Source organism: Malaclemys terrapin, chromosome 8, assembly GCF_027887155.1.
Source record: "Malaclemys terrapin pileata isolate rMalTer1 chromosome 8, rMalTer1.hap1, whole genome shotgun sequence".
NCBI classification, from domain to species: Eukaryota; Metazoa; Chordata; order Testudines; family Emydidae; genus Malaclemys; species Malaclemys terrapin.
Genome location: NC_071512.1, coordinates 36761282 through 36779161, shown reverse-complemented (window position 1 = coordinate 36779161; position 17880 = coordinate 36761282). Strand labels below are relative to the sequence as shown.

At 44.0% G+C, this 17880-nt stretch overlaps 1 protein-coding gene across 1 annotated transcript in view; it reads left to right on the top strand.

The window, feature by feature from the left end:
* Positions 1-17880, top strand: part of PFDN1 (prefoldin subunit 1) — a 56767-nt gene that overhangs the window by 957 nt on the left and 37930 nt on the right. Inside the window, exon 2 of the mRNA XM_054038588.1 lies at positions 115-281. Within this exon, the coding sequence (XP_053894563.1) occupies positions 115-281 (167 nt within the window). The remainder of the gene's footprint in view (positions 1-114; positions 282-17880) is intronic.

The window sequence follows — 17880 nt, the reverse complement described above, 5'->3', positions numbered from 1 at the left end:
GTCCAGAAGTGCTACTTTACTCTCCTGGACCAGTAAAACTTAATTTCCTGTGCAAAAGTTATGACGTTCAAGGTCAAAATTTCATAACTGTAACTTGCCTACTTTTTTCATTAGGCTTTTACTGAACTGCAGGCCAAGGTTATCGACACACAGCAAAAGGTGAAGCTGGCAGATATACAGATTGAACAACTAAACAGGACGAAAAAGCATGCACACCTCACTGATACGGAGATTATGACTCTGGTGGATGAGACACGCATGTATGAAGGTGTAGGGAGAATGTGAGTAACTTTTTTACTGATAGAAGAGATTATGGCCACATTCTTCCAAATTGCCAATAAAACTTGCTGTAATTGCATGTAAATTATACTACTTTTAGAAACATTTTTCTGTAGTCAATGATGAAGTATCAGGTTTGTAAATATTAGCTGCCTTTTGCATACCTCTGATCTGCGATTTCTCTACTCTCTTCCTTCAAAACATATCTTCTTTTAGGGCCATAAACTTTAATTTCCCCCTCATAATAATTCTGTGTGTATGTGTGAGTGTAGTCTCCAACGGTGGCAGTTAGAGCTGAGTTGGCCCTGTACAGGGGAAATTCTCCCGTGGCCATCTGCAGGGCTTTTGTATCTCCTATAAGCTGCTGGAGCAGCACACATGGTCTCCAGCAGAGGACAGATGCTCTCTCATTGTCACTTATTTGTATGAAAAGCATTCTGGATTTTTCGTATCATACTGTGTTTAGGTGTTTTATAATCCTATTTTTAATGATCATTTCAATGGCTCTTCAGTAAGAGGGTCTTACTGCGCTGTAATTCCCAGGATCAACCTTCTAGGTACAATGTTTGCTACCCACCAGTCTTCTGGCAAAATAATTTATTTCAATGAGTACTTACATATTTTTGTTTGGCTTTGCTCATGCGGATTACAATCACATTTGGGGTTTCATGGAAGTTTATAGACTCCACCATCAGAGCTTGTATGCCTCATGAATGTTGATGACAAAATGTAGATTTGTGAGAAGTTATAATAAACCTGTCCAACTTTAACTGCCTGATGAAATATGTATTTGACTCTAAAAATTGTATGTCTCCTAATTTAATGCACTAATTCAGGGGCTATGGTTGTCCAACGGAACTGAAATGGTGATCTGTTCATTAGCATGTTAATTAAGTTCTATGAAAGATGTTCCCTAGAATCTTTAAAGAACCAAATGAAGTGAAATGGATGCCAGAAAGTTGTTTGTCCAGGTGCACTGTGGCATATGTTAATTTAAAACAATAATAGGAAAGGAGGAAAATGTAACCTTGTGCGTTAGACTGTCTTCAAAAGAAACATAGCTTAAACCAGCGGTTCTCAAACTTTAGCAACCTGAGGACCCCCATTTTGATTTAAAATTTTGCTGCGGATCCCCAAGCCCTGTGCTCAGACTCCACCCCTGCCCCTCCTCTTCCCTGCCTCTTTCTGCCCCTACCCCGAATCCCACTCCCTCCCAGTGCCTCCTGCATGCCGTGGAACAGTTGTTCCCTGGCGTGCAGGAGGCGCTGGGAGTCAGGGGAAGGAGTTGAGTTGATCAGCAGGGCCCGCAGACCCCAGGCTGAGAAACGCTGGCTTAAACCAAACCTAATATGTATTTTGATGGCATGCTAATGATACCTTTCTATTGTAATTACGATACCCTCTTGTAAAAGGCTACATGAACTAGTCTTTAAGCTAATAGTGCTTTCTTACTGGATAAGTGTTTTGCTTAATACTCTGAAAGGAAAAGACAGACAAAGGTTTGGGAGTACTAAGGTTTTTCTTTCATGTAGTGTATCAGGTAGTACCGACAAATTGTCTGGGCCCACTTGAAGGGATGTTCTATATCTCGTTTCCAGGGGTCCAGTATACTGTACATGCTGTCTCTTATTTGTTTTCTGTAAACTGCCAATAATTATTTTATTCATGCAGCTGAATTTAATTTTGAGGTGTTACATGAGGGTATTATTGACTGGCACCTTCAAAGGAAATTGATTTCAGTCTCCTGCAGTGAGGCAGAGAAGTGAATGATACAGCCTGTCGGCAGCTCAACGCCATAGAGTTTAAGGCCAGAACAGACTAGCAGATCATCTAGTCTGACTTCCTGCATATCACAGGCCAGCAACACACCCAACACCCAAAAACTAAACCCAACAATCAAAATTAGACCAAAATATTACAGCCACAGAAGACTAATAGGCCACAGGCAGAGAATAGGTGGAATCAAGATGCAGCAATGTCAGAGTGCCCTACAATGCCAAGGAATTAAGTGAGATATACCCAGATAATCTTGGCACGTGACCTGCACTCCCTGCTGCATGGGAAGGCAACCCCCACCCCCAAGTTCACTGCCAAGTTCCTGACATCACATATGATGATCAGTTAGACTCAGCATTTAAGCAAGAGAAGGGTTTCTTCTTCAGGGCAGTGGGACAAGTAGGCACAGCAGAGACAAACTCAGAGTAAAAAGCACCTTCAAAAAGTTCCTTTAAGCCATTTTTTACTTAAGAGCACAAGGTGGCTTTTTCCATTTTGAAAAAACTCCTAAAGTAATTCTAAAACAAAGATAAGATGGAGAATGTATTGCCCTTTAAAACAATACCTGAAGTGTTTGTCTAAAGGGAAAAAAACAAAAATGTAAATAGCAGTTAAGGTCCCAGTATCCAACTCAATTCCTCTGCCTCCTTTTTCTGCTCATCTTCCACCTATAGTCTAGAGACCACTTTTACTCTGTGGGCAGCAGGCACCAGAGTAACCATCTTTCTGTGAGCTTTACTTCTGCTTCTCTATCTCTGACCAAGAGAGGGCTGTTTGGCTCCTGCTGGACTACCTGCTTGTACCATAGAATATGCATGTGCCATCTTATTTATATTATTACCATCTGTATTATGGTAGTGTCTAGAAACCCCAACCAAGATCAGTGCCACTGTATAAACATAGACTAAGAGACAGTTCCTTCCCTGAAGAGTTTACAATCTAAATGGCTTCCACCTACCCTTAATTCCCTGAGTTCAGTTTCATGTATCCTCAGGGAATTTAGCTGAACCAGTATCCGCTTTTCTGCTATGTTGCTGATGGCGAGCTACCTGCTATCTCTGAAATTTGCTTTTCATGCTGACAAAGTTTGGATCCCTTTCCAGTATGGGGATTACACCCCAGCAACACAAAGATCTTTCGTTAGTCCACATTGGTCACTTCTTGATGTGTGATGGAGACTTTGTGTTCCCAGTTTGAGCTGGAAAGGTTGGCATGGGTTATAACCTCATAACTAAAGAGCCTGCTGTTGGAATTGAGGATAGACTTGTGGTAGATGGTGGTCTCCAGGCCTTGTGTAGAGGTGAGTGAAGATAAGGAGAACAGCTAAGGTTGGCATTGGGACCTGAATTGTGATTTATCAGAATTTTGATCCTGCAGCATTTTGTAAATTATATGTCTGTTGTTGTTTTAAAGGGCAATATAATATGAACTGTGTTGTTTGCCTGGGAATATCCTATACTAGAGTTTTATTGTAGAGGAACTAGCAACTTTGTTCTGTACTGCCTCCCTACTGTGAAGGGAGAAAGTGGTCCTGAGGATGATTCTTTCCTTCTCACCTAGTTTTATGTGAAGTGTATCATCAGCTTGAAATCTAACCAGATTTAAAAAAAAAAAAAAAAAAGGGGGGGGGGGGGAGTTAAATAGTTGCAGGTATTGCACCTGGCCCTGAGTCCCACTTAAAGTTTTTACAGTTTCACAGTTGCATCTTCTATATCTTCACAATATTTTTTCCTTTGCTGTTATGTGTGAAAAACCCATACAGATAAGTGGGTGACACGGGAAATAGCAACACAGACTCTCCAGAGACAAGCACTGTCAAATGCACAAAGAAAAGTCAATGAAAAGAGAAATTTTACTTCTGATCTCTCATAGCACACTTAGATGTTACTTGTAACAATAATAGGCAAACATTTTTCAGGGTGACAATATTTTTTTTTAGGGATGATGAGTCCCTTTAAATCAGAAGTATGGTAGTTGGTTTTTGCTCTAGTGCAGGGACGGGCAAACTTTTTGGCCTGAGGGCTGCATCGGGTTTTGGAAATTGTATGGAGGGCCGGTTAGGGGAGATTGTGCCTCCCCAAACAGCCAGGCGTGGCCCAGCCCCCACCCTCTATGCCCCCCTGCTTCTCGCCCCCTGACTGTCCCCCCACCCGGGACTCCTGCCCCATCCAACCACCCCCGTTCCCTGACCCCTGACTGCCCCCCATCACCCCATCCAACCCTTCCTCTTATTCCTGACTGCCCCCCGGGACCCCCCGCTCCATCCAACCCGCCCCTCCCCCCCGTTCCCTGACCGCCCCTGGAACCCCCGCCCCTGACTGCCCCCCATCACCTTCCTCTCATTCCTGACTGCCCCCCCGGGACCCCTGCCTCATCCAACCACCCTTTCTCCCTGTCCCCTGACCGCCCCCTGTCGCTCCATCCATCTCCCCCTCCTTCCTGACTACCCCCATTCAACCCACCTGTTCCCCACCCTCTGACCGCCGCAACCCCTATCCACATCCCCGCCCCTGACCACCACCCCGAACTCCCCTGCCCTTTATCCACCCCCCCACCCGCTCCCTGCCCCCTTACCACGCTGCCTGGAGAACCGGTGGCTGGCGGGACTAGAGCTGCACTTCCCAGAGCACCAGGACAGGTGCCCGGCTGGAGCCAGCCATGCCACCGCGCAGCACAGAGCACCAGGTCAGACTGGACTCTGCAGCTGCGCTGCCCCAGTAGCTCACAGCCTGCCACCCAGAACGTTGCACCCGCGGCTGGGCGAGCTGAAGTGATTTGCAAAGTGGTGATCTGGTTGCCTTTTTCAATAGCTCTAGGCTAGATAACATTATCACCAAACACCCAGGCAATTCTAATGCTCAGACTCCTTTGGGTGGATTCCTTTATTTTCCTCATTATTTTTGCCAGGAGGGGAGCTATTTAAAAAAAAAAAAAAACCTGTTCTGAAATAGTAAAATCTGAGACTGCTATAGTGGGATTTAGCCTCCCCTTCCCCCACAACAAAAAATAAAATAAAATCTTGTGTTACACATATTAGGACTGAATCTCTGTTCTTGTGAGTTGGGATCAAGACCTGAGGTTTTAGTCTTCTTGGCACCTGCTTCTACAGTAAATAGTTGTATTTGTTCCATTTGTTTAATTGTGTGGTTATTGGATATAAGAGGGAGCGGCAGGAAGCCACTCAGTCAAAGGATGTTGTTCACTGTGATCTGTGTTGCTAACCAGATGAGCTTAGCACAGCTACTGTGTTCCGTACTAGTTGGAGCTTTGGTCTGCTTCATTTCTAGATATGAATTGCAGTAATCAAGCCTGGAGGTTGTGAGTGTGTGGATCATGCTGTGGCTGGGTCTGTGTCTGATAGAAAAGGGCACAATCTTCTGGCTAGTTGCATTAGGAAGTATATGTGGTTTGGCATCCAATAGGATCGAGGGATCCAAACAGGCTCCAGGCTGTACACTAACTTAACTGTCTCAGGGTGAGGACAAAAACACACCCCCAGCCCTCTGCCCTGACCTCCCCCCAACACCCAGCCTTCTGCCCTACACCTCCACACCCCCCCAGCCCTCTGCCCTGACCTCGAGTCCCCCCAACACCCAGCCTTCTGCCCTGTACCCCCACACACCCCCAGCCCTTTGCCCTTACCCCTGAACCCCCCACACATCCAGCCTTCTGCCCTACACCTCCACACCCCCCCAGCCCTCTGCCCTGACCTCTCCCCAACACCCAGCCTTCTGCCCTGCACCCCCCCAGCCCTCTGCCCTGACCTCCCCCCAACACCCAGCCTTCTGCCCTGCACCTTCACACCCCCCCAGCCCTCTGCCCTGCACCCCCCAGCCCTCTGCCCTGACCTTGAGTTGCCCCCAAGACCAAGCCTTCTGCCTTGCACCCCCACAAACCCTAACCCCTCTGCCCTGCACCAGCCCTCTGCCCTGCACCTCCACACACCCCCAGCCCTCTGCCCTGCAGCCCCCCAACACCCAGCCTTCTGCCCTGCACCCCCCAGCCCTCTGCCCTGACCTCGAGTTGCCCCCAAGACCAAGCCTTCTGCCCTGCACCCCCCCCAGCCCTCTGCCCTGACCTCGAGTCGCCCCCAGCACCCAGCCTTCTGCCCTGCACCTCCACACACATCCCAGCCCTCTGCCCTGAACCCCCCCCACACCCAGCCTTCTGCCCTGAACCCATCCCCAGGTCTGGGGTCCCAGCTGCTGGCCCCTTGCCAGCCGGCGTCCCAGCCACAGGCCCTGCTCAGCCTGCTGCAGGCCTAGGTGAACAGAACCCCAGGCTGGAAGCGGGCTGAGCAGGCTGATGGCGTAAGATCAGCATTTTAATTTAATTTTAAATGAAGCTTCTTAAACATTTTGAAAACCTTGTTTACTTTACATACAACAATAGTTTAGTTATATAATATAGACTTAGAGAGAGACACCTTCTAAAAAACTTTAACATATTACTGACACACGAAATCTTAAATTAAAGTGAATAAATGAAGACTCGGCACACCACTTCTGAAAGGTTGCCTACCCCTGGGTTAGAATATTACATGTCTTAAGGTGGGTGGTAGGTTACTTTAATAATAATTTTTTATCAAAGAGGTGTGGACAGTCTCTAAGTCAAGGTCCTGGGTGTCCTTTAGTCTCATCCACGGGAAAGGGTGGAGGTTCAGAGTCGGTTTTGGACTTCAATGTCATCAGTGCACCCGTGACTAATTGTGTGAATGACCAAATTATTGGAAGTAGGCTGATGTTTCTGTTCCTATGCTTAGCTTTAATAAATTAAAAACCCTGCTCACTCCCAGAACAGTATTTTGACTTTTTGTCTAGAAAAATCTTCCAATGTTTGCCCAGTGTATGTGTGTAACTTAGAGATTTAAAAAACATATTACTCTAGACGGCACCACCGTGGAAGATCTTGGTTATACCTGTGTGAAATGCATGCTACCCCAGAAGGCAATCGATTTAATCTTTCACTTCTTCACGAGCACTACATGAATGAGTATTATGGTCTTTATTCTCCTCTGCTCTGAACTTGAGCACATTGTCTTTCTGAGGTTCCTTCTCTGCATCATCATAATGTGAAAGCCAGTTTGTCATTCCCAAACCTGGGTTTCTTCATTGCAATTTATGTGTAGCGTGCAACCCCACCTCTCTTCAGCATAGGGAGCTTAGTAGTGCTAGATTTACTTCTACTATAGCTATTTTTGATTTAATACAAGGAAAGTCAGTGCCACATAGTAGGAGGTGATGAATTGCTGTATACTGTAAGTTTCCGTTGCTCAGAAGATATCCCAGCCTCGTGGCATCTTGCCAACTACATTTTAGTTCTGTTACTTCATATTCTTTTGAAAGGCTTGTTATGTAGCCTGATACAACTAACACCAACTTCTAGTTTTGCTACTTAAGCTATTTGTGAACTGACATCATCATATTGCTTTGAGAACTAGGATGAAAGTTTAAACTGCAGAATTCTCTGTCTGAATATTTGAGACCTTTCCCTTTACATACTTCTAACATTCAGATAATTAATAGATCCAGTCAGAGTTGTAAGGGAAAACATTTATTTACACCAGACATGTTATAGGGTTCACTGCAGTTCTTGTTGTCGTGGGATGCCAAAACTGATTTTTTTATTATGTATTGATATTTAGTTATTTAGGTTGTCTCCAATTTTACTCCTCTGACGCTTTTTTTAGAAGTTGTATGCCCAAGGAACAGTCTTATTATAAAAATGAAACAAATTTAATAACCTCGTACAACTTCATTTTCAAGATTGTGCCCAAGAAATGTTCTGTCTGCATGGCAACTAATAATAATCTGATTTTGATCGTGATTTTTGAAGTGTGGGTTGTTTGTTTTTTAACCACACAAATGAAAACTGATGTTAGAATTGAGCGGTGCAAAAGACCAAGGTAATCTAATCCATTTCACTGGAGGTTTGACCATGTTGCTACTTTCAGTGCTGTTCTTGGTGAGAGTCAAAAGTCATAAATTAGCAGGATCCCTATTTTCAGCAACTGTGAAGACAAGTCTCGGTCTCCTCACTATCATATGTTGCTCTCTCATACAGAAATACTCTTGCATGCAGCAACAATCGTATATTTTTTGCCAACACGGACAGTAGCAAGATCTGGCTGTTCTTGCTGACCTGTATATTCACATTTCACAAAGAGCTGAGGGACATGCAGGGCTCAATTTACCATTCGCCTACTACGTATAGGTCAATGTAGTAAATGTGAGTGTAGTACCTATCATCAAGCAGTACTCTGGTGAGAAGTTCCGCACTGAATGCCACATGCTGGGAAGGGGGCAAGTGTTGGGATGTTTACAAGAGTAAACCAGGACAAGCACCTTAGGCCTGGTCTACACTGGGGGTGGGAGGTGGGGGAGGGAAATCGACCTAAGATACGCAACTTCAGCTATGAGAATAGCGTAGCTGAAGTCGATATATCTTAGTTCGACTTACCTCGCATCCTCACGGCGCAGGGTCGATTGCCACGGCTCTCCCGTCGACTTTGCTTCTGCCGCTCACCGTGCTGGAGTTCAGCAGTCGACGGGAGACTGATTGGGGATTGATTTATCGCGTCTACACTACACGCGATAAATTGATCCCCGATTGATCAATCGCTACCCGCCAATCCGGCGGGTAGTGTAGACGTACCCTTAGTATCAGCCTCTGATTGGAAGGACCTGCTGCTTTTGAAATTCTCCCATCTCACTGCTGGAAGAGTGCAGCATCCTCCCCTCCCCGCCGAGACTCCTGGCTGCTGTCATGGAGGTTTTTATGTCTACTACTCTTCTGTACTCCCACAGCTTCTTGGAACTACTTCGGTGCCTACTGCTTCTATTGCTGGTAGCTTTCCCAAGCTGCAGGGTGTAATGGACATTATTTTTATCAATAACACTGCTGCCCACAGATTTCTGAACTGATCTGAATCTTATTAATTTCACTCTTCTGCTTGGATAAGCTATGAGCAGCAGTAGGGGCATTGGAAGATAATTGTAGTTAGGAGGGTAGCCCTGTGTCAGATCACTCTGCAACCACAACTTTTTAAAACCATTTATATATGGCTATACAGGTGTGAAATACATGCTGCCCCAGAGGCAACTGATTTAATCTTTTACTTCTTCACCAGCACTACATGAATGAGTATTGTGGTCTTTACTCTTCCCTGCTCTGAACATGAGCACATTGTCTCTCTGAGGTGCCTACTCTGCATCATCATAATGTGAAAATCAATTTGTCATTCCCAAACCTCACTTTTCTTCGTTGCAATTTATGTGTAGTGTACAACCCCACCCCTCTTCAGCATAGGGAGTTTAGTAGTGCTAGATTTACTTCTGATATAGCTATTTTTATGTCACACAAGGAAAGTCTGTGCCACATAGTAGGAGGTGATGAATTGCTGTATACTCTAAGTTTCTGCTGCTTAGAAAATATCCCAGCCTCATGGCACCTTGCCAAGTAATGCCAAAGTGTGTGTGTGTATTGTGTGTGGCGCACGCATATATATAAAATAGCTTAATTTCAGCAAAAAAATGATGCTGAAGATATTTCTGCTTGCTATTGGTAAGTAGGTTTTTCATACTCTGGATGTAGGAGGTACCAGGATTTTATGACCACTACACAAAAAACCCTTTGCATTCAAAGAATGTGAAGGTTGTAAAGTCAGGCACTAACAAGCTGGGAAATGTCAGAATTAAGTTTGCCTGTGTAACCTTAATTTGGGCCCCCTTGTGCATAGGTGGCATGATACAGTCTTTAATAACATGATTATGTGTTGTTTTTTCCATAACACCCTGGTGCAATCCATGCAAAGGGCAAACCTGCTCTGGGGATGTATCAGGGTTGTGTGGTAAGGCAGACTGTAGTGTATAAGACCTCTGCTTCATTTGTTGCAGAAGGTGGAAGGTGTATTGTGTTTGAGTCAGGGGACTGCAGGAACAGAAAGGAGGGTCTCATGGTTAAGACAGTTGAATGCCCTCCTGAGGAAGTAGAGTCCATTCCTTCCTCTGCCACAGAGTTCCTGTATAATGATAGACAAGTTGCTTAAATCAAACTTTTCACAGGTGGTCACTAACTCGGTGTTCCTCAGTTTCTGGGTGCCCAACTTGAGATCCTGGGGTTTGATTTGTAGAAGTGCTGAGTGCTCACAACTGCATAGTGGGGGCTGTGGCTTGAAGTGTGTGCTATATAATACTAAGCACCTAAAAATCAGATTGGGCACCCAAAATCAGTTGATACTTTTTACCAGCTTCCTCTTTGTAAAATGAGGATAATACCACCCCTTCATCTCAAAGGGATTTTGTGACGATAAATTCATGTTTCTGGAGCAGTTGGATATCATAATGATGAGCGCCACAGAAATGCCTAAGGAAATTCATAATTCTGTCTTCAGAGCAGGGTCTGAACAGTGCACTGTAAATAAAGCCTAGGGCCACACATTAAACAGTGAGGAGAAAACAAACTGTTGAATAACTGTTCATTTAGTGGGCACCATGCATCCTGTGCCCTGAACAAGGCCTGGGTCCTGTTGAAAAAAGTGTGTGATCCTGTAATTAAAGATTGTATCGTAAAGCATTCACACAGAGGGGCCAAATAAAGTTTGCAAAGGCAACTTTAATTCTGGCCTGTCCTAACTTTTGAGTGCTTGACTTTGCAGTTTTAACATAGATTTGTATGTGTGTAATTTACTAGGATTTTAAAAAAGCAAACTGAAAAAAAGAACAGTTCTGTTGTGTTGGCAGCATATTAACACCCCTGCAGCTGCCCGGAAACATTTATATTTACTGTACAGCCCTCTGCCCCTTGAACTAATAGTGTAACTGATAGCAATATTCATCCTGTATGTGGTCCAGCACCACAGGAGGATGTAAGGTCCAGGATATTTACTGACAGCAGAAGAATGGTGAGGCTGAGGAATCCTGGGTTCCATTCCAGCCTCTGGAGGGGTGTGGGCTCTATTGTGTACAGACTCTTCTGTCCTTTCCCCCAGGCTTGAGCCCTCCTGTCTCATCTCCCACAAACTTTCCCTACCCCACTCTCATTCTCCTTGCCTACACAGTCCCCATCTGCACTCCTCAGGCTTCTTGGCCTAGTCTCCTTGCCTCACCAGTCCCAGCATCCCATCCCCACTCCAGTTCCCAGCTTCTCTCGCCCTCACAACCCAGTTTCACCAGACTACTTGTCCCAGTCTCCTCTTTTCCCTTTCCCCGGTCCATTTTTTGCCCCTCTGTATTCGAATGAGGCTGCTTCCTCCTTTGCACTGCCTGGATGCCAGCAGGGGGATCAATGAGAGCATTGGAGACAGGCTCCCTGCTCTCATTCCCAGTGCTTGGCCTGACCCTGGTTTACTCACCTCTTCCCGGAATACCGGACATTCCAGTACTTCCGGGAACAGCATGGACCTGCTCCTGTTGGCATGACCTTGGATGCATGGTGTGGGTGAAGTCCTGCTGCATGGGGGGTACCATTTTTAAGAGCCCCCCCAATGTGACCTCACATGCACGGTGCATGCAAGGACACATCAGATAAGGGGGTGTCACTTTTAAGAGTGTGCCACTCCGCCTCCAGGACCTTGTGTGTGAGGTCATGCTGGTGGGGGCAAAGTGGCATGCTCTTCAAAAGAGAGTCCCCCACCTGATACCAGACAAAACCATGTCTGGTTTTGTCAGAGTACTGAATGGGGGACAAACCCTAGAAAAGTCTGTCTGTCCTGTTTAATACCAGATGAGTGGCCTGCCTACCTCATCCTGGAGCAGCCATTACAGAGAAAGCCTTTCTAAACTCATGTAGCCGTGGCCTGGGGTATGCTCAGTCACTCTGTGGGGATGGTGCATGCACAGTGTGGTCAGCATTAGGAGCCAACGACTTTTCAGAGTCTTAATTGTTCAGCTCTAGCAAGTCTCTCTTGAGTATATGGAAACGGAGATTTTTCAAAGGTTTATAACGTGGTCATATTTAGGCAGATTTTGATGGGCATAGACCCTCTACCAAATTGAGTCCCAGATCCAAAACATGGTGGCACTAGAACATTAATAAAAGGTCACCAGCATTTGTTAACATGGGGAAAACAGAGTATTTTCTTCTATCCTTGTTCTCAGAAAGGGCTGAACCATTTTGACTGAAAGTTCAAAAAAAATTTCAGCCTGAGGCAGACGTGGCATGGAAATTTTCAGCCCAAATGGTTAGTTTGGCAAAGTTATAAGTAAGTAAAATCAGGGTTTTATAATAGGAAGTGTCAGGTAACCTTAATAATAGGTATTTCTACCAGACCTACCAAAATAAGCTTGTCTTCCAGGTTCTCCCATCCATGCTTGCAGTGAGAGAAGTTGAGGCAAGCTAACTGATATGCTTTTTACACCACATGTGTAGCTCTCCAAGTTAATTTATTGACACACTATGACTCTACCACTGTGGCATAAGCTGTGTTCAGTAAACAGCCTGATCATCTGTAGTCCAGTGACACTGTATTATCATGTAAATGCTTGAACACAAAAGATGTCTTGTCTTATACTTTGAAGGTCAGCAATTCAGTGGTAGACTACTTCAGGAAGCAAGTTCCATAGCATTGGATCCCTCACCTTATCTCTAGTCCCCAGTTATGCTCATCATCTGCAGGCTGTCATCAAATGTAGCTCATCTGATGTGGGCTGTAGCAGTTGTGCCCAGAGAGATCTTTAAGATATGTGGTTAAACAAACACGAAGTGTTGGGTGAGCTTCTCTTCTAAACTTCTGAACTTGCAGTGTTCCTGTTTCAGGTCTTTTACTGTCTTTGCTGTGGTATGTCATAGAAGGTTTCTCAGGGTATTTAAAACAGGAGCATGGGGAATGTTTTTGCTTAGCCCTTTAGTCTTGAAAGCATCTAAACCATCACTTTAATATTCCATAACTTAACATTTATCCAGCTTCTCTTAGAAAACTGAATAGATTTCCCACCCTTGTCATTTGCACAAAAGGCCTGAAGATCAAGGAAGCCTTCACATTTTCTAGAATAAAGAGCACTTCACCAGTGTTTTTTATACAAACTGTTCTTGAGTTGATTCTTTTCCTGGTCAAAAAGTTGAACTCTCCATTAAAGGAATTAAACGCAATCAAAGATGCAGGTGTGTCCAGAAATAGATCCGTCAAGTGACTGGAGATCATTGTCCATTTTTGGCCATTTGGCAACATGGAGAACATGCAACAGTATCAATGTGCATGTCTCTTCCTGACTGGATTTTTAGTTCTGAGCTGAAAATATCACTTCTGTTGGAACACACACATGTACCAGACAGAATGCCAAAGCTCCAAAGGCTTTTTTTTCTGAGCATCGCAGAGTTCCTGGGGGATGCAGATTTGCCAGCTGCCCAGGGAATGTCCCCTTGTCAAAAATAGCTATTTCTTTACTCTGGATCCTTGTTTGTGAATCAGTTTCTTCTTCCTCAGTTGTCACTTGCATGATTATTCCCTGGGATATAGCTTGATTGATGGCTATGGAGGGGAAGTGCTTAGTCTTGTTTTTTAGATGTTCATGAACAAATTCTCGCCCTAGAAGATTTGTTTTTTAGTTACTAGGTACCTAGATTGTGATTGTTTTAGTGCTCTATAGTTTTCTTCTGGTAATTAAACACATCTTATGTATCAGTTATGTTGGTTAGCATTCTAGAGTCAAAAGAACATTTAATTATATTTACATGTGTGATAAGTTGTGCAGTACTACTTCCTCCCATGCTTTACCTGACATTGATTTTCTGTTCGTATCACAAAAGCAATTTCTATGGTACATAAGAACAAAACCTATGCAACGTAGGGGCATTCCAAAATCTGCAAATAAAAAGCTGGGGTTTTTATTCACTTGTGGTCTTTTGCATAGTTGTCCTTATGCCTCACATTTTCAGTTTCAACTCTGTGTAGCTCTCCAGAAGATGCACAACAAATGAAACATCAACTTGTTTTTATAGGCATAAGGAACAGGCTCATCTTTCAAAAGAGGTACATTATGTTTTTTTGAAGGCCTGGGTAGATGTTGGACTGCCTAAATGGAGAGGGGGAAATGTGGCAGTAGAATGGAAATACTTAATTTATTCTCTCAAATTCATTCTCTCTTTCCATCACATGAGTATTTATTATATATTATTTCATGGGAAACAGTGTTCAAGAGAAAACTCTTTACATGCTGATGAGGGGGCATTCATCTTAGTCTTTGCTATCTTTCTTTCTCCCGTCTGTTAGCCTTTTAATTCCAAGAGGCTCTTCTGCTATATGAATTGATGTTGTTTTACTTCTGTTTTTGGAAAATTGTGCAAACTTTTATGAAATGGATCCTACTGTTGTTAGAAAGGATACATGACAGCAGCACCTTAAAAGTGATGGTGGGGAAAGCTAGTAATCCCAGCCCCCACTGTCCAAATCAGGTGCAGCGCTGACTGACTGACTGTTCACTATGAATTCCTTTTTTATATTGTCAAATCTATCCTGTGGTGATGGAGAAGAGGGCATGTTCTCAGCCTCTGTAGCATGCAGTTTTGAAAGTCTGTACCAAACCATATTGCATAAACCTACCTGAAGTATGTCGCTGGCATATTGTTAGACACTACGGTCTGTTGCGTTTTCTCTGCTTAACTAGCTAAAAATTGTTTATTGTTCATATTGTTTGTTAAACAGGAAATTAGATAAGAGAATGATTGGGGACTGCTTGGGGTGGGGTGATTCCCAACTCTGATTTGTTAAAAAGGGAAATATAGCCAATCATATTTGAAATTCTTATTCCACTTCTGACACAGATTTATCTTTGGATGTTGCTTGTGAATGTTTGCTCAAGTAACTTACTACAAAAAGGAAGTGTGACCATGTGCTTGAGGATTCAAGAAAAACTACAGGGTGAAAGAGATCGTTGAAACAGTTTCCCCGTACTCCTTCTGGGCAGCAGTCCCCGTAATAGGTGTCTGCCAGGTAGCCCAACCTGGGACAATAGCCTTTTATAATCAAGAACAGAAGAATAGTGCAAAACAAACTCACTAGTCCTGTGCCAGGCCTCCCATTCTCCAGAGGGCTCTGACAGTTCACTGTCCCTGCAGGAGTGCAGGGCTGGTCCTTTCCTCCAGGGGCGAAGGACATGCAAGGTCCGCTTTCCTTGCTGGTCAGCCAGTAACTGTACTTTCTTTCTCTCGTTTTAACTGACCCTTCAGTACTGGCAGTGAGTGCAGGTGTAGTGGGATTTGGCTGAGTGGGCCCACAGCAGTTCATGAACGCTGGCCTGTTCAGTGTGGGGTTGGTATACCCCATCATAGGAAGACACAAATTAGTCGGAATTTCAGTAAATCTTGATCTAGCCTTCAAAAAGAATGGATGGTGTCCTTTAAAAAGCTGACCCTCACTACTGTAGCATTATTTTTGGTCAGACTATGTTTATCACCAATTTAGAGGTGAACCACTACTTGCTTTTTTTAAGAAACTAAGTATGAACAATGGTATAAATCTACCATCTAGTTAAGTGTCTAGCAATGCAGAAACTGCTGTTTAGAAGCTGTGATACTATTTCTGTATGAAGTAATGTAATATGCTGGAGCTGTTGACAGATCCAAAATAAAGTGAAAACTAAAGTAAACATGGTACAGGTGTAAGACAAATAACATTTCCTCATCTGATAGGGCAGGTGTGCTTGTTCCTGACATACCACACACAATTTTGAAAATGTAAGTAGTTCAGCATTTTCTGTTTCTCACTTTCAGTCCTTTAAGGTCAATAAGTATATAACTTACAAATGTTAATCTACGCAATTTCATTGTTGTCTCTATAAGACTAAAACGGGAACACTTGCAGTACAGTTAAGCCTTTTTTTCCATCCAATGTCAGGGGCGCAGATATTACTGCACAATGTGTACATTATTGTACCTACACTTCTTAAGTTAAAACTGCCAAATGGCTCATTAAACCTGATGCATATAAGAATCTAATTACCTGTGTATAGATACAGTAGAAAAATTAAAAATTTGATTTGCCTCTACAAATGCAGAGAATTGCTAAGAAACTTTTTTGGCTAAAATTTGTTAGCCTGTAATGGGAGATTTATGTACTATATGAATTTTTGCTCCAAAATATTTTCTAATTGGAGAAAAATAGTCGAGTCTAGCTGTATTGAGAATTTTCTGATTTTTAGCTGCGTGTTATCTCATAGCAGCAAACATAGGAACAAATTGCCATCTAATCTGCTTGAGATGAGTTGACTCAAATGCATCAGCCAAAGAACGTAAGCTGCTTAATGAGACGTTAAAAAACAGACTGGCAAAATATGAAAGATCTAGATATGAAGAGGGAGTGTTTAAAACATGTACACTGAATTACAGTACTATGTATCAGAGGGGTAGCCGTGTTAGTCTGAATCTGTAAAAAGCAACAGAGGGTCCTGTGGCACTTTTAAGACTAACAGAAGTATTGGGAGCATAAGCTTTCGTGGGTAAGAACCTCCCTTCTTCAGATGCAAGTAATGGAAATTTCCAGAAGCAGGTATAAATCAGTATGGAGATAACGAGGTTAGTTCAGTCAGGGAGGGTGAGGTGCTCTGCTAGCAGTTGAGGTGTGAACACCAAGGGAGGAGAAACTGCTTCTGTAGCTGGATAGCCATTCACAGTCTTTGTTTAATCCTGATCTGATGGTGTCAAATTTGCAAATGAACTGGAGCTCAGCAGTTTCTCTTTGGCGTCTGGTCCTGAAGTTTTTTTGTTGTAAGATGGCACCCTTTACATCTGCTATTGTATGGCCAGGGAGGTTGAAGTGTTCTCCTACAGGTTTTTGTATATTGCCATTCCTGATATCTGACTTGTGTCCATTTATCCTCTTGCGTAGTGACTGTCCAGTTTGGCCAGTGTACATAGCAGAGGGGCATTGCTGGCACATGATGGCATATATAACATTGGTGGACGTGCAGGTGAATGAGCCGGTGATGTTGTAGCTGATCCTGTGATGGTGTTGCTGGTGTAGATATGTGGGCAGAGTTGGCATCGAGGTTTGTTGCATGGGTTGGTTCCTGAGTTAGAGTTGTTATGGTGCGGTGCGTGGTTGCACTTCCTAGACACCACAGTACAAATAAGCGATGGCCACGTTAACACCACCCTATACTGAAAACCCACCGACCGCTACGCCTACCTTCATGCCTCCAGCTTCCACCCCGGACACACCACATGATCCATCGTCTGCAGCCAAGCGCTGAGGTACAACCACATCTGCTCCAACCCCTCAGACAGAGACCAACACCTACAAGATCTTCACCAAGCATTCTCAGAACTACGATACCCACACAAGGAAATAGAGAAACAAATCAACAGAGCCAGACGTGTACTCAGAAGCCTCCTGCTACAAGACAGGCCCAAAAAAGAAACCAACAGAACTCCACTGGCCATCACCTACAGTCCTCAGCTTAAACCTCTCCAACGCATCATCAGTGATCTACAACCCATCCTGGACAATGATCCCTCACTTTCACAGACCTTGGGAGGCAGGCCAGTCCTCGCCCACAGACAACCCACCCAACCTTAAGCATATTCTCACCAGCAACCACGCTCCGCACCATAACAATGAATGGCTATCCAACTACAGAAACAGTTTCTCCTCCCTTGGTGTTCTCACCTCAACTGCTAGCAGAGCACCTCACCCTCCCTGATTGAACTAACCTCGTTATCTCCATACTGATTTATACCTTCCTCTGGAAATTTCCATTACTTGCATCTGAAGAAGTGAGGTTCTTACCCACGAAAGCTTATGCTCCCAATACGTCTGTTAGTCTTAAAGGTGCCACAGGACCATCTGTTGCTTTTTACAGTACTATATTATTTTTAATTTTGTATTGGAAT